This window comes from Scyliorhinus torazame, chromosome 2, assembly GCF_047496885.1.
Source record: "Scyliorhinus torazame isolate Kashiwa2021f chromosome 2, sScyTor2.1, whole genome shotgun sequence".
NCBI lineage: Eukaryota > Metazoa > Chordata > Chondrichthyes > Carcharhiniformes > Scyliorhinidae > Scyliorhinus > Scyliorhinus torazame.
The window spans coordinates 200,653,255-200,675,037 of NC_092708.1; the positions used below are offsets into that span (position 1 = coordinate 200,653,255).

The 21,783-nt window shown below is 46.9% G+C and overlaps 1 protein-coding gene across 4 annotated transcripts in view; it reads right to left on the reverse strand.

Moving 5' to 3' along the window:
- Nucleotides 1-21,463, reverse strand: part of LOC140395135 (disintegrin and metalloproteinase domain-containing protein 23-like) — a 256,264-nt gene extending 234,801 nt beyond the window's left edge. For 2 of the 4 annotated variants that reach the window (XM_072482631.1, XM_072482614.1), the window contains exons 1-3: nucleotides 21,151-21,463; nucleotides 20,346-20,536; nucleotides 473-549 (exon numbers count right to left, since the gene is read on the reverse strand). In XM_072482631.1, the coding sequence (XP_072338732.1) occupies nucleotides 473-549; nucleotides 20,346-20,536; nucleotides 21,151-21,226 (344 nt within the window). In that variant the 5' untranslated portion in view covers nucleotides 21,227-21,463. The remainder of the gene's footprint in view (nucleotides 1-472; nucleotides 550-20,345; nucleotides 20,537-21,150) is intronic. The other 2 variants (XM_072482622.1, XM_072482605.1) reach the window with 1 other exon arrangement.
- Nucleotides 21,464-21,783: the final 320 nt, after the last annotated feature.

Below are 21,783 nucleotides of genomic sequence, written 5' to 3' on the forward strand. Positions count from 1 at the left end.
AGTCTGCTTATGCCTGAACTCTCTCCCAGAAGTTGTACTTCTGTCTCCATTACCCAAAGCCACCCTCGTGAGGCACAAGAATTAAAGATCTGCAATGAAAAACTCTCGGATTGGAACATCACGCAATCCGTAGCCAGTAGGGGCGGCACGGTGGCACAGTGGTTAGCACTGTGGTCTCACGGCGCCGACCCGGGTTAGATCCTGGCCCCGGGTCACCGTCCGTCTGGAGTTTGCACATTTTCTCCCATGACTGCGTGGATCTCACCCCTACAACCCAAAGATGTGCAGTGTAGGTGGATTGGCCATGCTAAATTGCCCTTTAATTGGAAAAAAAATGAATTGGATACTTTAAATCTATTTTTTTTAAATCCATAGCCAGTCAATGGTCACGGGTGTTCGGTATGTGTAAAGAAGGAGCCTCTAACTACACCACTGTATTTCAGACCATTTCCAGATGAATGCCGATACTTACTGATTCAGTGTAACATCTAGGATAAAGGTGGACCCAAAGGCATCGATCTGGAAGCTTGCATGAGTAAGGTGTACAGCCTGCGGGGGTAAGTCAGAGAGACATGGGTTAATAATGCTTGATGAGTCATGAATAAGGGCCTCATCTGCAGAACGGTTTCCAACATTGGACGCCACACATTAAAAAAGGGCAGTAGAGAAAGGAGAAAGTGGGACTAATTAGATGGCCCTTCCAAAGAGGCGGCACAGACATGACATGCCAAATGGCCTCCTTCTGTGCTATATCATTCCTCTGTGGCTGGAATGGGTCAAAGGGCCAACTGGCCTTTTCCCATTTTAACGATTCAATGAGCTGAGATGAGTCACAATCAGCTTATCAGGCAGACTGCAAGAAATTTCATCCCTGGGGTCTAATTATCCCACAGCGTTATAATCAGTGTTATAATCTCACCAATAATGGTGAACAGACGTTTGTATGAAATCAAGTCAGTAATGTTGCCGTAGTTCCAGATGGCCATAGGCTGCTCCCCTTTTTGAAAGGGGAGAGCTGACTGGTGGTGAATAAACCTGAGGCCCCAGGCGAGGGCAAGGTTGAGAAGGTGGGGCCTCAGCCATTACTTTGTATTAAATACCTCTTCGTTATTTTAGTGAATGCACCATATTAAAACCGACAGAAGAATTTCATACAGATGTGTTAATTTAGCCAACTTGTGCTCACCAAACACAAGTCCCCACCCAGTAGTGCATAACTAAACCAATGACCAGTAGTTAACTTGCTCACTTGGCACAGTCAGACATTTGAATTACAAAACCAAGGTGGTAACTATGATATTCACTTTGATGATGAATGGAAAAGGAAGAAATGCATTTATGTAGTCTTAATTGGTACACCACAAAATCCCAACAGCAAAGTGATCATGTCCAAATAATGTGCGTTTTTGTTTTAAAGTGTTGTTGGTTTAGGGATAAATGCAGGCCAGGATAACTGGGGAAGAACATCCTGCTCTGCCCTTGGAACTAGGATGATGCATGAGTTAAGACATGGGCCTGGGCTGAGTAATATGGTAGGGGGATGGTTCCCCCCTCCACCTCCCGAGAAGCAAAATTGGTGTGGCCCACAGCCACCTCACAGCGCCAGGGACCCGGGTTCAATTCCAATCTTGGGTGACTGTGTGGAGTTTGCACATTCTCCCTGTGTCTGTGTGGGTTTCCTCCAGGGTACTCCGGTTTCCTCCCACAGTCCCAAGACGTGCAGGTTCGGTGGATTGGTCATGCAAAATTGCCCCTTAGTGTCAAAAGGTTAGGTGGGGTGACAGGACTCCGGGGAACTGGGCCTGGGTGGTGTGCTCTTTCTGAGGGTCGATGCTGAATGTCCTCCTTCTGCACTGTAAGGATTCTATAATTCTATGACTGCGGGACAGCTAACCAAGGGCCCTCTGGAATTGCCTGTCAATTCGAAGGCCAGCAACTCCATCAGTCCCAATGGGGCTGGGAGCGCATCAGTGGATGCTGTCATGACTACAGGAGTAGAAGGAAGAAGGCCCATGGATCCCCGGAGCAGGCAAGGTCTTAGGCAGGGGGCAGGGGGGATTTAGGTAGGTCAGGGAGAGAGAGGTTGGCGAGGTCAGTGGGGTGAGGGGGTTCTGAGGGTTTGGGTTTAAGGCTGCGTGTGGGTTGGAAGGAAAGGAGGTTCGATCATAGGGAGGGGGAGACCCCACGATTTGGAAAGTGTGGCCCCGGAAGAGTGAACCCTTATACCTTCCCACCCTTGGAATAACATTTTTTGAAATCAGGCTTCCCGTTCCTACCCAGCTGCCCGTGCCAAATGTTTTATAATGTGAGCAGTTTATTCTCAGGATCAGTTGACTTGACAGCAAACTTGACTGACTCGATTATTTATTTGCACATTATTTCCTGCCGATTTTGCTGCCCGCTCCCAGTATTATGGGGGTGAGGTCAGGTTTGGGCAGGAACGTTGTGGAATGGGCACCAATGCCGCTTCCACCCAAAACACACCCAGCGGCAGTACATAAAATACAGACTCAAAGTCTGTTCCCTCTGGCTAGAGTATGTACGCTTGGGGACGCATCAATCCCGATCATGGGGAATTTGAGCAGATAGTTGGCATAGTGACTCATACAAGGCCGAGGACAGCTGGGCACGAAAAGTAGCAAAAACAGGGTAAAGTATGGAACTCTCTGACACTGATCCTGTGTCGAAGGATCACTGGAAAATTATGGCCAGTGCCTCTGCAAGAATATGCTGAGTACATGATTAAATATCTAGTGCTAGAAGAATGGGGTTGTCTTATCCACCTGGTCAACTTATACGGCTCAATTCACGGTAGGAGCCATTTTAGGAAAGTGGGTTGAAGTGTGTGTGAGAGAGACAACAGGAGTGACAAATATTCCACTTGCAGCAAAGATATTAACATAAATGGTTTCACAGCATCCGCTTGCAAAAAAGCAGCTCATATTCTCAGGCCAAATGATGGCCTTTTGAAGTTGTTGAATTTTAATTAAGGATTGGAAAGCATAACCTCTGTGGGCAAAATATGGATATAATATCAGTCGGGACCATGTCATCCATTTACACAGCGATTGGGCATCATCTTGGATTTGCTTTTAGTGCGCCCAAACAATATTGACATGAATTAAGTCCACAATCCAGGACACATTCATGTGGCTGCACATCACCTTTACAGAGGGCGAGGGCAGTGCTAATGGAGCAGTCCTGTGCCAATAATAAATTATTAATTTCAAATACTTGTCACTGACTGCCATTGATTTGCAAGTGAAGTTCCCTCAAAAGAACAAGTCATTTTGCTTCAGCAATGGTGCAAATCAGGCAGAAAAGAATTGATAACCCTTTTGACACATATCCCAACATTCTATTCCAATCTCGCGCAAAATCAAAGTGGCCCCATATTCTTACACTTTTTTTAAAAATGTATTAGTTCATTCTCTGGATGGAGGTGAAAACACAAAGGAGGTGTCACCTTTGTGAACTGATGCAGTCCATGTGGTGAAGATGCTCCCAGTGTTGCGTTACATAGGTGGCAGCGAAGGAACGTTGATATATTTCCGTATCAGGGTGGTTTGTGTTGGGGGAACCTTGGCCAGTTGCTGAAACCTATCTTGTGCATATGGTACACACTGTTGACACTGCATTGGTGGTGGAGGGAGTGAATATTTAAAGTGGTGGATAGGGTGCCAATCAAGCGGGGCTGCTTTGTCCTGGATGATGTTGAGCTTCTTGAGTGTTGTTGGTGCTGCACTCATCCAGGTAAGTGGAGTGTATTCCATCAAACCCCTAACTCGTACCTTCTAGATGGTTTGACAGTCTTTGGAAGTCAGGTGAGTTACTCGCTGCAGAATTCCCAATCTTTGACCTACTCGTGTAGCCACAAGATATATATGGCTGGTTTAGTTTCTAATCGACATAACCCTCAGCATGTTGATAATGGGAGATTCAATTCTGGTAATGGCGTTCAATGTCAAAACAAGGTGGTTAGACTCTCTTGTTAGACATAGTCAGCACTTATGTGACACAAATTTGACTTGTCACTTAACCAGAGCTTAAATGTTATCCAAGTCTTGTTCCAAGTGGGAACAGACTGCTTGAGTATCTGACGAGTTGTTAGGGGAATTAACAACTGTATAATCGTCAGTGAACATCCCCACTCTGAACTTAAGATGGAGGGAAGTTCAGTAATGAAGCATCTGGTTGGGCTTAGAACAATACCCTGAGGAACTCCTACAGCGATGTACTGGGGATGGGATGATTAGCATTCAAAAACTACAATCTTCTTCCTTTGTGCCAGGTATAACTCCAGCCAGTGGAGAGATTTTCCCCTGATTCCCTTTGACTCCAGTTTTGCTAGGGCTGCTTGATGCCACACTTGGTCAAATGCCACCTTGATGTCAAGGGCAGTCCCTCCACCTCTGGCACTCAGCTCTTTTGCCCATGTTGGACCAAGGCTGCAATGAGGTCAGGAGGTGAGTGACCCTGGCAGAACCCAAACCGAGCGTCTGTGAGGTCATTGCTGAGTAAGCGCCGCTTGATAGCACCATCGATTACCCTTCCCATCACTTAATCGATGAACAAGTGTAGACTGATTGGGCGGTAATTGGTAGGATTGGAGTTGTCCTACTTTTTGTGGACAGGACATATCTGGGAAATTTTCTACTTTTTTTGTGTTGATGGCAGTATTGGCGCTGTACTGGAACGGCTTGGTTAGGGGGGGAAACTAGCTCTTCAACAGTACAACCAGGATGTTGTCAGTCTTTACAGTATCCAGGGGCTTCAGCCGTTTCTTGATATAATTTGGATTGAATCAAATTGGCTGAAGACCGGCATCTGTGATGCTGGGGACCTCGGGAGGAGGTCGATATGGATCATCCACCCGACATTTCTGGCTGAAGGTGGTTGCAAATGCCCATGTTGGACTCCCTCAGCATGGAGGATGGGGATGTTAACGGCATGTCTCATCACATCAGCTTGAGTTCCTTCCAATTTATTGTTTCTGAAGTACAGTGGCTGTTGTGTGGACGTCTGGAATCCAATCCATACTTTAACTCCACATTCCCGAGTCAGTTCTGTAATCCTCACGCAACAAAAATCTACCGCTCTCAATTCTGTAATTTTAAATTGACCCCAGCCTCAACAGCTTTTTGACGCAGAGAGTTCCAGAATTCCATGCTCTTGGTGTCAATAAGTGTTTCCTGACCTCACCCCTGAATGACCTTTAGCTCTGATCCTGTGCCTTTGCTTGCGACTCCCCCACCAGAGGCAATAGTTTCTCTTATCTACCCTATTAAATGCTTTAATCATCTTGAACAACAGCACGGTCTATCAGTGGTTAGCATTGCTGCCTCACGGCGCCGAGGTCCCAGGTTTGATCCCGGCTCTGGGTCACTGTCCGTTGGAGTTTGAACATTCTCCCCGTGTTTGCGTGGGTTTCACCCCCACAACCCAAAGATGTGCAGAGTGGGTGGATTGGCCACGCTAAATTGCCCCTTAATTGGAAAAAATGAATTGGGTACTCTAAATTTATTATTTTTAAAAATCATTTTGAACACTCAATGAGATTACCCTTTCATCATCTATACCCAGGGGTATACAAACCTAGTCAATGTGACCTCCCTTCTTAATTTAATTCTTTAGTCTCACAGGGCTAAATGGGTGCCATCAGCAACACCTTGCATATTTCAGACTCCTGCCAACTGGAAGAAAACATCCCAGAGCGTCTCCTGTTGTTCTCTGGATTCCATGGGGAAAGTGAGGTCATTGCAAACAAAGGCGCCAGTCATCTGTCTGATTCGGCGATGAGTTATACATTGATGCCTGTTATTGATGGCCTCATCAGCAGCCTGCAAAGACCCAGCAGCTGTCAACGGCAGTGCGTTCCAGAACTAGGGCCATGAGCAGATGAGTCTAGACTGGCATTTTCCTTTCATCCCAAAAATGCCAGGACATCACCACTCCTATGTGTGCTGATGTGCAACTCACTAAGTACCATCAACAAGTCCTCAGATAGAATCATAGAATCCCTATAGTGTAGAAGGTCATTCGGCACATCAAGTCTGCACCGACCCTCAAATAGAGCTCCCTACCCAGGCCCACGTCCGAGTTCCCCAATCCCACCTATCCTTTTGGACACTGAAGGGCAATTTAGCATGGCCAATCCACTCAACCTGCACATCTTTGGACTATGAACCTATTGTCCACTTGCAGTCTCCTTGCCAGCTGTGCCTCAGTGGACAGCTTTCGTGTTTCTGAGGAAATGGGTGTGCATCTAAAATAAGCAAAGACTTGCATTTATCCTTTCTAAACATCAGGGCATTCCAAAGCTCTCTGCAGCCAATGAAATACTTTATGTGGAGTCACTGTTACAGAAAGGAGGTATTAATTTACACACTGTAAACTCCCAAAATCATTGCAATAGATGGCCAGACAACCGATTGGTGATGCTAATTGAGGGATAAATATTGGGCCAGGACATGTGGAGAACTATCCTGTTCTTCTGTCATGGAACCTTTTACAGTCAACCTAAAATGACAGACAAAGCTTTGGTTTAATAGCTCACCCGAAAGATGACACCTCTGATAGTGCAGCACTCCCACAGTCCTGCACTAGGAATGTCAGCACAGGCTATGTGCTCAAGCCTGCAAAGTGGGATTTCCAGCTCCAACCTTCTGTCTCAGAAGTACGAGTGCTACCAACTTAGCGGCAGCTGGCAAGGGGACAAGGGGATCAATAGGTTGATTAGAGAGCTAACAGCGGAGCTATGCAGGATGGACACAAATGAGGGGATTTCCACTCCCCCTCCCAGGGTGTGTTTTCTGGCTAAGGGTGGCAGCTAGCCATTGGCCTTGGTGTGTGTGTGTGTGGGGGGGTGGGGGGGGGGGCTAGGGTGCTCTTTCAGAGGGTCGGTGCAGACTCGAAGGGCCGAATGGCCTCCTCCTGCACTGTAGAGATTCGTGGTTCTGTGGACAACAGTGCTTTCAATTCAAGGTTCTGCCTCCTAGTTCTGGATTTCCCCACCAGAGAAAATAGTTCTCTCGAGCGGCTCAATCAAATCATTTATCTCTTCAATCGTTTCACTCCTCAATCTGACTAATTTAACCTTTTTAGCCCAGGTATCATTCTAGTAAACCTGTATTCCCTCCAAGGCCAATATAATCCTTCCTGAGGTGCGGAAGCCAGAACTCTCAACTGGTTAACTGGAGTATCATGTTGCAGAGTATGAGGATAAAACAGGGGAGTGGGCAGCACGGTGGCGCAGTGGGTTAGCCCTGCAGCTCATGCGCCGAGGTCCCAGGTTCGATCCCGGCTCTGGGTCACTATCCATGTGGAGTTTGCACATTCTCCCCATGTTTGCGTGGGTTTCGCCCTCACAACCCAAAGATGTGCAGGTTAGGTGGATTGGCCACGCTAAATTGCCCCTTAATTGGAAAAAATGAATTGGGTACTCTAAATGTATTTAAAAAAACAAGGGAGTGAGCGTGCAGTCTTTACCCATTTCATGGTTGTTTGGCATTGGTAGAGGAGACCGATACCCAAGAGGCTTTGTGGATAGCAACATCCACAGGGCATTACTCTCTTTCATACTCTGATAGTTTTTTTTTTCTCCCACAATCTATGGCTGGAATCCCCGAGGGGGCGCCGCCCCGACGCCGGCTTCCCATTCTCCGCCCTTGTTTTTCGGGCGCCTGTGGGATTGCCGCCACGCCAGTCGGGGCCCGTTGACAGTGGCCCCACCGGCGATTCTCCGGGCCCCGATAGGGCGAGTGGCCGACGAGTTTGGCCGAGTCCTGCCGGCGTGGATTACTCATCTCCCACACGACGGGACCTGGAAGGTGAGTGTGCGGGGGCCATCCTGGAGGGTGGGCGGGGGGATCTGACCCCGTGGGGGGGCCTCCACGGTGGCCCGCGATCGGGGACTACCAATCGGTGGGCTGGTTCCGTGGAGGCCTACTTTACTCCGCGCCGGGCCCCTGTAGCGCTCCGCCATATTTCCCAGGGGCCGGCATGCGCCGAATCACGCCAGCCATTCCGCGCATGTGCAAAAATACAGCGGTCGTTCTGCGCATGCGCGAAAATAGGCTGGCTGTTCTGCGCATGCGCGGACTCACGCGGGCCGTTCCATGCCGGCTGGAGCTGCAGGGGCAACTCTGGTGGCAACCTAGCCCCCTAGAAAGTTGAGAATTCCTCACTCTCAGGGGCTGTTGACGACGGAGTCGTTGGCACCAGTTTTCACGCCGGCGTGGGGACATAGCCCCATTATTAGAGAATAGCACCCTATGTCTCCCACATCTGCCTCTGACAATCAGTGTCTCCTTCAGCCCACAGTCGGTGGTTCTCATGATCTCTGGAATCAATGCTTCCTAAAAGCACCATGCGTTCATCAATATGTCCCTTAGCCACAAGATCTGTTAGCAGCTCCCTTGGCCCCACAATCAATGTGTCTCTCCCAAACCCCATAGTCACCCAGATTCTCCCTGAATCAAAGCCTCAGCCATTTCCTCTTCCTCAGGCTTACATAAGGTTTATACACTGATTAAGGGGTAGAAATTGTAAGCCTTGAGTTGCTTTCTCCTGATAACTTTGGTAACCTGGAACGTTTTGAGACAGTGAAGTTTCTGCAGTTTGGATCGGTACGGCTGAGTAAGGTCAAATACAACACTTCGACGGAAATGGTTTTGCTTTGAATAAATTAAGTGTTCATTGTGTTTACTACGGCGCACACAAGCTGTCCTTCCCCAATCTAAGGTGAAACACAATCTATTTTATTTATGAAAACAGCAATTCCAGATTTTCAAAATGAATTAGTTCAAAATCAAAACTGAAATAATACGCAAAACAAAATTAAAATAATTTTTTTAAAAGTGGCGACATTTGAGGAAAAGGGGAAAGTGTTTTAATGAATTGGAAGAATTTGAGAACATGTGGACCAGTAGCTCCGGCTTCGAGTCCGACGGCCACAGGATGTGTGTTCATAATGTGGAGCAACGGGTTGACAATCAGCTCAGGGATCCTTCTGCCACTTCCCTCCATTATTCCCCAGAAGGTAAAAAAACAACATGGCTTCGAAATATGCTTTAAAAAAAGCCACACCTGCAATGTCTCGCTCTGTAATTTGGCTGGTTTGTCCCCAGCTCGGTTCGCCTGCTGTTATAACCCTTTGTCTAAGGCTCAAACCTAACATCCTTATCCTCACATTCCATGGCCTCAGACCTCTCTACCTCTATAACCTCATCCAGCCTTATGACTTTTCAACATCTCTGCACCACTCTAATTCTGTCCTTCAGCACAGGAGTTCCCAAACTGCGGGTCGCAGCCCCTAGTGGGGGCATGCATCGAGCAATTAGGGTCTTGAGCTCCCTCTCCTCCGAGGCAGCAATGGCGCCTGTGGGGTGTTCACTCTGGTGGATGTTAGGAAAATAAAAGGTAGTTTTAAGGGATTTATATTTGTATTGGTAAACATTAGAAATAAGGTATAACTATAAGTGGGTTTAATTTAATGTCTCTGTGCCTGGAAGGGTAAAACCTATAGTTAGATTCATGATGGGCAAAAGTGTTTGTACGTGTGGGGGTTGGTTTCAATTCAAACTGTGATTCTATTGTGCTTAGAGAGAGTTACGACGTAAAGATTAATATAAATAAGTCATTGCTTAGCAACAAGAGACACTTTCCAAAGGGAAGGACTTTCCTTGTTCTTAGTTTTAACTGGAAGCAAGGGAAATGGGAGACATGACACTGGGGAGTGAACAGCTCTCAACTCTGCCGGGAGAAGTTGGACAGATAAAGGAATTCCAAAGGTGCAAACTTCCTCAGGAACAAGATACAATCCGGATAACTAGAGAATTGGGACAGAAAGAATGTCTAAGATGACTGGAGTTAGAGAACAGAGACCAAGGTATTGTTCAGAAGAATTCAAGGAAGAGTAAACAAAGTATTCTGAGTTAAAGAGACAATTGCAGTAACCAGAGTTAAAGTGGAAAACCAGACTTCAAATTTAAACTAAAAGTGATGCCATTTACTACAGTCTGGGAATCGGGAGTTAAAGCAATTGTGAAGGTTTGTTAAGCAGTCAAGACAAAAAAATCCTAACGGGGTTGGTGTAAATCGTGGACTGGATTCCCAGTTAAAAGTGGAGCGAGAGCTCTGTTTAAAAAAGAGTCATTTATAAAACATGTCTGGATTTTGTAATACAAACCACTAAAGTGAAAGCATTATTATGACAGAAGATTTTAAAGAGTGTTTTTTTGGGGGGCGGGGAGTTTGGAAACTCCCATGTGATAATCATCTGGGGGATTCTAAGGAGAAATCCACAGACACTAACTTGGGTTCAGAGCAGAGTATGTATTTGGCCACAGTCATCTTGTGTGCTTAAAAGGGACTTGCCGTGTTAATGAGACCATTGTAGTTTAAGATGTACTTTGTAATCTGTGTTAATCTCAAAACCTGTGTATAATTTTAAAAATAAAATGGAAATTAAAGGAGTCTTTTTCATGTTTAATAAATGATTTTTCTTGATCTTAAAACTAATTAGCAGTCCTGTGACTCTGTTCCTCCACCTTTATAACAAAAAGTAAAAGTTACAGTCTTTTCAGCCAGGGTTCCATTCTGGGATCCTTCCCGTCCAGTTATAACATCTGCTGGGACTGTAATATGAGTCGGCCCTGGTATCGGCTCGAAAGCCCTATGATGTGTGTGCAGGTGTCTGTTTCCTTGCCAAGTTTCAGTGAGTATGGCCTAATGAAATGGGCTCCAAGCCCTAATCATGGTATCCCACAGAGCCTGTTAAATGGTGAGGTGTATGGAGGGTGTATTGCTGTCTGCTCTCCAATTCCCCCTGACCCCCCCCCCACCCACCCACGGGCCTCACAGCTCTAACCCCTCCCCCCCCCCCCCCCCCCCCCACCACCAATCTACCAGTGCTCTCCCCCAACTCTCCAAATCTCCGACCTACCTCCCCCACTCTCTCGGAGGCCAGCAAATTTGCCAGTGCTAAAATGGGGAAAAGGTTTGGGAAGTACTTCCTTCCCAGTCCCTTCACCCAATTCTTGGCTGCCCTCATTTGTCTAGGCCTTCAGCTCCGGAACTCCCAACCTAAACCTCTCGGCCTCCATCTCCTCCTTGAGCCTTTTCTTAAAGCTGAACTATGACCAAACATATGGCAATCTGTACCAATGTCTTCTCCTTTGACTTGGTGTTACTCTTTATCTATTAGCCTCTTGAGGCACCTTGGAATGTGTGGCAACATCTCCAGACAGGAAAAATGCCCATCCGTACGGTCCACCAATCAACCGACAGTGTGCACAGGTAATTCTCACATGAGCCCCCTCCCTCATCTCCAGGCAAAAATGCCAACACACAAATATGAATCCATTAAATTAAACCCACTTAAAGCTATACCTTATTTTTAATGTTTACCAATACAAATATAAATCCCTTAAAACTGCCTTTTATTTTCCTCACATCCACCAGAGTGAACACCCCACAGACGACATTGCTGCCACGGGATTGAACCTGTTCAAACAGACCAATAACCTGGCAGCGAGAGACTTTGAGATAGGTTTACGCACATAGGAATTTATGAACAAAGAGCGGGAGTAGGCCCTTCAGCCCCTCGAACCTGCTCCGACACTTAATAAGGTCATGGCTGATCTGATAATAACCTCAAATCTGCATCCCGCCTACCCCCAATACCCCTATCACCCCCTTGCTCATCAAGAATATATCCATCTCTGCCTTAAAAATACACAAAGACTCTGCTTCCACCACTTATTGAGGAAGAGAGTTCCTGGGACTCACGACCCTCCAAACAATAAAATTTCACCTCATCGCTGTTTTAAATGAGCGACCCATTATTTTCTCGATTCTCCCACAAGAGGAAACATCCTCTCCCCATCCACCCTCAAGATCTTGAATCTTTTGAAGTGAGATAACAGACTTTAAACGACTAGAATACAGCGCATCAATTTCTCTTAGGTCAGGGATAGAATCACTGCAGTGCAGAAGGAGGCCATTCAGTCTATCGGGTCTGCACTGACTCTTCAATTGAGTACTCTACCTAGGCCCACTCTCCCACAATCCCACCTAACCTTTTGATGCTAAAGAGCAATTTAGCATGACCAATCTGCCTAATCTGCACATCTTTGGACTTTGGATAGTGTTATAACCTGCCTGCTTACCACTGGCTAGGGACTAATGGCAATCCAATGAGGGGGGCGGAGAAATCATTAGCAGATTCCCTGCATAAATAGAGCTGGCCACTATGGAACCAGCTAGAGAGGAGTGAGCAGCAAGGGAGTTACTGCTGCTGTTGTAAAGATATATATATGTTATTGTAAATAAATGTTATTTCTTTCTATTCTACAACTCGTGCTGGATTCTTCGTGGCCCTCACAAAAGATAGCTTTTGTGAGTGTACGTTCTACACTTTGGGTTCAGTATGAAACTGAAGTCCTATAACTGGGAAATCAATTATGCATATGATTATTCAGATATCGCCTGTTATAACATGATTATCATTTAATCATAGATTATCATAGGATTTACAGTGCAGAAGGAGGACATTCGGCCCATCGAGTCTGCACCGGCTCTTGGAAAGAACACCCTATCCAAGGTCAACACCTCCACCCTATCCCCATAACCCAGTAACCTTACCCAACACTAAGGGCAATTTTGGACACTAAGGGCAATTTATCATGGCCAATCCACCTAACCTGCCCATCTTTGGACTGTGGGAGGAAACCGGAGCACCCGGAGAAAACCCACGCAGACACGGGGAGAACGTGCAGACTCCGCACAGACAGTGACCCAAGCCGGGAATCGAACCTGGGACCCTGGAGCTGTGAAGCGACAATGCTAACCACTGTGCTACCGTTGCCGCCTCACAGAGCACTTGCTGCGTACATCTACAAAATTTGCTTGTGGTATCTTACAGCTAAAAGTACGACTACCATCTGAACAGTCCCACCCCCATTAAGGGAGTGTGCAATTTGGATGTATTTGGCCTTTGAATGTCAGCTGTCCATTGAACGCAAAGCTAAAGGCCAGATGAAATTCTATTTTTGCACTCACATGAGCCACTTACCCTCTTCTGTTGGAATGAAAATCCAATAAATGGGAATTTATTTACCTGCGATGTTCTAATTATGCTGTAGCAGGAGATACCTGAATCACTCCCACCGGCCCTCTGTCACCCTGTACGTACGTAGGTTTCTGCTTCAAAATGGCTGCCTGGCAAAAGGTCAGAAACGGAACTCTTCCTGGTGTGACATCAGAATGCTTCACTCTGAGGGCGGCACAGTGGAGCAGTGGTTAGCACTGAGGCCCCGAGTTCGATCTCGGCCCCGGGTCACTGTCTCTGTGGCGTTTGCACATTCTCCCTGTGGCTGCTTGGGTCTCACCTGCACAATCCAAAGATGTGCAGGGTAGGTGGATTGGCCACGCGAATTGCCCCTCAATTGGAATTTTTTATTTTAATTAAGACTGCTTTTGTACAGCATGGTGGTGCAGTGGTTAGCACTGCTGCCTCATGGCATTGAGGACCCGGGTTTGATCCCGTCCCGGGTCACTGTCCATGTGGAGTTTACACATTCTCCCCGTGTTTGCGTGGATCTCACCCCCACAACCCAAAAAGATGTGCAAGGGTAGGTGACTTGGCCACACTAAATTGCCCCTTAATTGGAAAAAAAGAATTGGGTACTCTTTATTAAAAAAAAGAATGATTCACTCCAATTACATCATCCTCAAGGGCCGTACTTCTGGCCTGCTGTTTTGATTGGTTATGTCAACTTAGGGCCAGGGTGGAAGTCATTTTAGAGTGACTCTTCAGCAGAGTCTAAATCAGCATCCTCAGGGCAGGGAGTGGAGGTGAGGGCCGGGGTGTGAGCATAGGATGCTGGGTGGACAGGGGGTGTGTTGGTGAAGAGACTGCAGGGAAAGACCTGCAGGGATTGGGGGGAGGGGGGGGGGGGGGGGGGGGGGGGGGGCTGATGTTAGAAGGAGGCCTTTTGCACAGCAGCGAAGAGAGTTTGCTGCCTGCAACACCAGTCAAGCTGCAGTCTCACAGCTCACTGTACAGTTTATCACCTCCCTAGCACACTGACAGTTTACTTAATCCCTTCCCACCCCCAGTGAAATAAAAGAGCTTGGTTGGCCTGTGAAAGCAGATCCATAGGAATCAACGAAGGGAATAATTAGATAAAAAGAAATTGAATTTATGTAGCAGTTTGTATGGCCTCAAGACATCGCAAAGCCACTTTTGAAGGATTGATGCCATTGTAATGTAGGGCTGTCAGGAAGGAGTTTTTGTGGCACAGTAGGTAGCTTTCCTGCCACTGAGCCAGGAGCTCTGGGTTTGAGCCCCAGGACCTGATGGCCAAGGAAGGTGCATTCATTTTTAAATTTAAAGTGCCCAATTCTTTTTCCAATTAAGGGCCAATTTAGGAGGGCCACTCCACCTATCCTGTACATCTTTGGGTTGTGGGGGTGAAACCCACGCAGACACAGGGAGAATGTGCAAACTCCACACGGATAGTGACCCGGGGCTGGGGTCGCGCCACCCCAGAAGGTGCTTCTGGCCAATCCCTGCCTCGCCAGAGGTTGCACTGGGCAGGACTGGGACTGAAAACAGTTCCCGGGACCTAAGTGCTGAGAGTGTGGGGTTGTTGGGCACTTTAATGAGAGACTCAGGGCAGGGAGGGGACTTGTGACCCAGGGGTGTGTGCAGAGGATGATGGGAGTGTTGGAGAAGAGGCTGGGGATGGGGGAGGGCTGCATGTGGGTGGGGGGGGCTTATGTTAAAAGAAGTCTTCCAATGGAACGCCCCCCCCCCCCCCACCCCACACACTTTCTCCTTCCCGTCCCTTGACTGAACATGGTTCATTTTATGGCTTCTGACCCTGAAATCCTTCTGCGCGCCAGTCAGGAAATTGAGGCTGAAACCCAAAATTGGTACAATTGTGCCAATTCGCAACTGCAAATCTTTATATCGCTATTCATGCTACAATTATTCAGTAATTTGTTCTAAAAGTAGTTTGATTGGGTGCTCGCCCGGCCTGACAGCACGTGAAACCAAGCAAGAAATCATCGGCCGTGCATCCCGACACCATCGCGCACTCACATCGGCCAGTGGACACGCTCGGGAGTCAGGCGTGTACCCGCTGACAATCAAGCCCATGAACCATGAGTCAAATAAAATCGATTTTACAAGGCCCGTCCACTTTTACAGGTGGCGGGCTGGTCAATCGGCCTTTACATTTTCACTTTAACCTCGGTCCAGGGCGGGAGGAGATGTCTGGGATGCAATTTAATAATTTTTAAAAAAATATCTGTGGACTGAATACTGCTGTCAGGTATTTGACTAAGCTGTATGCACACCGTTTGCTGCATTTTATCCTTTAATCCGTACACGTCTACAGCTCCCTGAGACAGCTGTCTGCCACGAGGGAGCCCAACACCTTCCTTCTTACTGGCGTCCGCCCACTCCCGCTCTCCCTGGCAGAACGCAGCCTTTCTCAGCATATGTTTCACACTGTTTGCCAATGAATTGGAAAGCATGAAATTGTTTTCTGGTGCTCATCCGCAGCCAGGGGAGCATTTCGCTTCCAGCCCTGCTGAATGTGGATGTCCGACAGGCACAAAATCCAGGCCACAGGGAACAAATCTTATGCTCCTCCCAGTTTTTCCCTCCCTGTTTGAAATCACGAGCTCACAGGTTGTACGACAGCTCCCCAGAAACCATCCTAGACTGGGATTTTGTCTAAGAGTGAGCCCGGAGGCCAAGTGCGAGCACTTTATTTCAGCTGTGGGTACTGCAGCAACTAAGTCAGTTCAGCGGCTGCACTTCCCAGCAGTCCACAATCTTCCTCCCTAAACCAAGGTAAAGAGGTAGAGCTGAGGTGAACTGCAGCAATCTCGCACCCTGACTTTAGTAAGATTAGCAAGCTCAACATGGTTGTGGGAACCAAGTCTGTTTGTCTCCTGGCTCATAGGCCGCCAGCAGTATAGTGTGGCTCTGTTAAGTCTGCTGAACCTTTATAGATCATTGGTTAAATGCCAGATGGAGTGTTATATTCGATTATGGCTATGTATTTGGAGGGACATCAAGCGCTTGGAGGGGGCACAGAGGAGATTTACCAGGATGGCTCCAGCTATGAGCACAGGAACCTGAGGGGAGACTTGACAGAGCTGTGTAAGGTCGCAACAGGTTTTGATAAGGTAGACAAAGCAAAGATGTGCCTATTATCTCATGGTAAGGACCAGGGGCACAGGTTTATGGGTTTGGGTAAGAGATATGATGGGGGGTCTGAAAGGAAGAACTCCTAGAGAAAGATCTTGCTGCCCACAGCGGACATGGAGGGTAGAAGCAGAGGCGATGAATGATTTCTAAAGGAAGTTGGATGGGCCCACAAGGGAACTAAACTTGCTGGGACGGGGACAGAGTGAGGTGGGGGGTGACTGACCGGGTTGTTTTACAGAGAGCCGGCACGGACTCGATGGGCCGAATTACCTCCTTCTGTGTTGTAAATAACTCTGACTAGAATTGGTACCAGGATGAGGGAATTCAGTTACAAGGAAAGAATGTTGAGGCTGTTCTCCTTAGAGTAGAGGAGGTAACGAAGAGGCTGGGTACAGGTATTCAAAATTAGGATAAGTTTTAATGGAGCAATTCAAAATAAACTACTTTCAATGGCAGGAGTGCTGAGAACCAGAGGGTACAGATTGAAAGTATTTGACTTAAGGACAAGAGCGACGAACATTCGGAAAACATTTTTTTAACGTTGCAAGTTGTTCTGATGAGGAATGTCTAAAAAGACAGTGGAAGCAGATTCACTACGAATTTTCAAAAGGGAATTGAATTTCTATTTCAAAAATGGAAAAATTTGCATGATCATAAGGAAAGAGTAGGGGAGACTTTCAAAGAGCCAACACAAGGGCAATGGGCCGAGTGGTCTTCTTCCATGCTGCAAAGATTCTATACAACGTTGAAGTGATTACAAATCTGTTTATCCTTCATCAGGATTTTGCTTTGGTGGATTGAGGTTTCTGTATTCCTGGTCAGAGGCTGGAAGTAATTTTCAAATATCGCAGGAAAGGGAAACAGTGCCGTGGAGTGGGGCACATGACATTACGGAATCGTCCACAGCAACTGGAAACCGGATGCTTGGGAGACAATTTCCTGCCTGGAGCCTCTGCTGCCCTAGCATTTCAAATGGGAGCGGAAACACATGACTTTCTCCTCAACCCTGGGAAGCCCATTCTTGAGTGGAAAAAATAGCCCAGGATTTCCTCCTGATCAGCACCTCCGAGGAACGTCACTCTACAAGAGGATCACTCGACTGGGGCCAGCCCAGTCCTAATAGTCAATGACTGTTGAATCTTCCAGCAGCTGTTTGAATGGGGAAGTGGATTGGCCCATTGCCTTTTGCTCATTGGGAATACCCGAGGTTTGGTTTTATTCGGTACAACGCGGGAAAAGGCTTGGCTTGGACCTTTGGGACTGGATACATTTGGGAGTAAAGGGGAACTGATGTGACCCACTGGGATTACATTACGACGGCCAGAAAATGGAACAGGTTTCAGTCCGTTGACACAACGGGAATAAGTAGGAAGCAGTTTACACCGCAATGGAATTGGATGGAAGTTGCACATATTTGAAATTAAGAGCTTTGAATCACACATGTTCCCATAAATAAATGACAATCGGCCATTACCATAACTAACTTACGTGATATATTTCTAAAATAATATTTCTTAGAATTATAAGAATTACAATTCTGTAATATCCTTTACAATACACTACTGGAATATTGCAGTAAACCTTCGATGCTGCTATTGCAGATATGATAGAAAGCATAATGCGCTACTGCTGTGATGAACAAAGTTGAAGGTTGTCATCACAGCTTGCCAACCTTCCTGATGTAAAAGGCAATGGCTTTTAGGAACCAAAGGAGATTATTCAGCCCCTGGAGTCTGTCCTACCATTCAATTAGATTATCTGCAACTAAACTCCCCATCTCCACACCTTGATTCTGTAGCCTTTCGAACCCTTGCTCAACGGAAATCTAGCATGAACACAAAAAGTTGCTTTGCTACTCCGATTCACTTTTGCACACACAAAAGAAATTTCATGAGTTGCCGCGTCGTTCAAAGATGCCCTGTGCAAAGGGAATTGGGCAGTATTGGCCACTAGTGAGCAGAAATGGTTAAACAAAGGGCCACAAGAGATTGTGAGAGACCAAACAGGAAGGGACTGTTCCCATGGGCTGAAGGATCAGTTGCCAAAGGACACAGATTTAAGATAATTGGTAAAAGAACCAGAGGAGAGATGAGGATTTTTTAAAATCCAGCGGGTGGTCACCCTCCGGAATGTACTGTCTGAAAAGCTGGAAGCAGATTCAATGTTCATTTTCTGAAGGGAATTGAATATATATTTGAAAAGGAAAGTTAGCGCTAAGGGGATAGAGCAGGCGTGGCATTAACTTAGATATATCTCCAAGAGCCAGCGACAGGTACAATGGGCTGTAAGATTCGATGAAGTGAGGTCACCTCAACCAATCAGACAAGTTTGCATTCAGGTCAAAGCATGACGACAGCTGTTTTCCACAGGGTCATCTCCTCCTGTTGAGAAGGTGACACCCTGCCATTTTTTCCAAGGCCATCAGCAATCCCCTAGGAGATCAGTGGTCTTCAGTCGGTAGCCTTCTTATCTGAATCGCAAGATTGTGGGATCAAATCCCACTCCAGAAACCTGTGTGTGTGTGTGTTGGGGGGGGGGGGGGGGGGTGAGTGAGAAAGATCTTGAGGCATTATTCGAAGTGTAGGGATGTTTTCCCGGTGTTCTGGACAATATCTATCCCCCAGCCAACATTACTAAAAAAAAACAAATGATCCAATCATCATCACATTACTGCTTGTGGGAGTTTACTCTGCACATTCTGGAGCTGGGTTTTCTACATTACAACAAGTGACTACACTGCCTAAGTATTTCATTCACTGTACAGCACTTTGAGACATCCAGTAGTCGTGAAAGGCGCTTTATAAATGCAACTCTTTCTTGCCATCACAATCAAACCTGGTGATGCCCTCACCTGATGGCCATGAACAGTTACACACCTGGGAGGCTACTGGAATGCAAGCCGGAGCAGGAAGTTGATTTATCCTCACCCAATCCCTTTGGCACCAAGTTCAGCTAGCAGCGTAACAACCATCCCTATCTGGTTTATTTCTATTAATTGAAACTGGTCTCGCCCACACCACGTAAGCAGTTTGCCTCTCTCTTTCGTCGCGGTGCTCCCTGATTTATTCTGGCCCCTCACCCAGCAAATTCTGGAGTTTGAACATTCTCAGGCTTGTATTTAAATTCCTCCGTGGCACCACCCCGCCCGATCTCTGTGACCTCCTCAAGCCCTACGACTCTCCGAGATCTACTGCATTGCTCTCAATCTGGTCTTGTGCATCCCTAATGGATCACTCCACCATTGGTGGCCATGTCGTCCACTGTCTGTGTCCTAAAACACTGGAATTCCCTCCCTAAGCTGCACTACCTCTCCTCCCCTTTAAACACTATCTCAGAGACCAAGCTTTTAGTCAACCACCCTAATAGCTCCATATGTTGGTTTAAAACACTCCTCGGAAATGGGCTTTGGAACATTTTATTACATTATTTTTTCATTCATTAATGGAATGTGGATGTCACTTGCATTTATTGCCCTTTGAACTGAGTGACTCTCTCGGCCATTGCAGAGGGGCAGTTAAGAGCGAACCACATTGCTGGGGGTCACATAGAGGCCAGACCGGGTAAGGACGGCAGATTTCCTTCCCTAAGGGCACTAGTTCACCAGGTGGGTTTTCATGGCAATAGATGATAGAGTCATGGTTGCCATTACTGAGACTTAGCTTTCAATTCCAGCCATTTCGAATTTTAAATTCCACCCGTTGTCGTGGTGAGTTTTAAACCTGTGCGCACACAGCATTAGCCCGGGCCTCTGGATAACTCATCCATTATTCCATTTTGGGCAAGATATGAAACTCAAGTTGTTGCTTACAACTGCAGTTAATAAACCGGTATTTGGATTTTCTAAATTAATTTCATGAGTGCAAAAATGCAAAGTTGACACTGGAATCAATGAATTTCTGGTGAAGGGTGAAATAGCAAAGCACAATATTAGCTAAAAAATGACCAGGTCAATGTTGCAAATGCCAAGGACTCAATAACCTTTTGAATTGGGGTACTGTACAACCCCCCCTTCTCACTGTTTTTTTCATTCTATACCGGAATGGTTGGCAGGTGCCAACACACCCATAAACTAGGGTGGCAATTTGGGGGAGGGGGGTGTTGGCTCTGGTCTGGTTACCTGGTGGTGCTTCTGCTGGTCCCTGGCTTTGGTGTCCAGGACGTGGTAAGTGCTCTCATTGTCATCGTGGACGTAATAGATCAAGCGTAGGGGCCACGCTATCTCTTGCTGAGGCGTATCGCTGCTGTGGTTGAGTGTTGCAGTAGTTCCCGCTGCCAGTGGCTCTCCATCAGCACCGCTCAACTGCAGAACTGCTCGCAACAAGCAGGGAGAGATTAAATAAAAAAAGAGGGAGGAAAGAAAGGCGTGTTCACTTTGGCTTTTGTCAGGCAATCGAAGATACAAAGAAATGCTGAATGAAACAGGCACGGGTCACAATAATGCTTTCTGCATGCAATAAAATGAACCGCAGCGAGATAGAAAGAAAAGCAACCCCTCATGTTTACAATGCATTCTGAGACCGTGTTGCTAAGGGGACAAATTTCCCCTTTTTTCCCAATTCACTTGTCTCAAATGATGCAATCTCGAATCTACAATAAATTCAACCCTTTACACTCAAATAGAAATACCTGCATTGGTGTAGGGGTTAGGGGGGGGGGGGGTGGAGGGATTACATTTGAAACTAAATCACGGACAGTTCTCCAGACACGCTCTGCGTCTGAACAATTCTCAGGGTATCTGCAATGCTATCACTCTCTCACCCAGTGTAACATCCAGCCCGCTTACTGCACACACAGCTCACCCCCACCCCCCGCCAACATTAGTCATTCTGCACTGCATTGCACTGTGGCTATTCCATGTTTCAAAATGCATCCATCCACATGGGATTTCCCCACTCCCATCCCCTTTCCTCCCCTTTACATACCCGCTGCACCAAAAGGCTGAAGGCTGGAGCATAGGAGAAGCAGGGACAAAAAACAGCAGCGCCCGGGAAGATTCATGATTCATATTTGTCTCCCTTCTGGCTCTGGTGATGAAATCCTTCCTCCACCGCCTGCTTCCTTCTTCCCCTACTCAAAGAGGTGTGGGTATGCGGCATCGGATCCCGTCTGGCTCCTTATTTCCTTCCTTTCCTCTCCCTTTCTCTCTCTCTCTCTCTCTTCCTCTGTCTCAGGGATGCCTGACTGTGGACATCTTGACTGGTGCTGCTGAACCAGGTGCCGCACCTGCGCACTCAGGGTCCCTCCCCATCGCCACCAGCTCCGTCAGTCAACCCTGGGCTCCACCAATGCAACACATGAGCAGCGCCTGTCATTTTTATGCTGAATTGTCACTGAGCAAATCAAGCTAATTCGCTGATTTATAATTGATTGCAGAAAATAATATAAGGCAGTATGCATTATTGAGACTTTAATTATGCTGCATTCCCTTGGAGGGTTACATACTTGCGGCATGCATTAAGAAAAAAGGACGTGTGTGCATCAGAGGAGGTTTTGCAGCTATTCAGTTGCTTTTGAATCCAATCAAAAGTGAAGTTTCCAGTCGACTCAAAGATCCT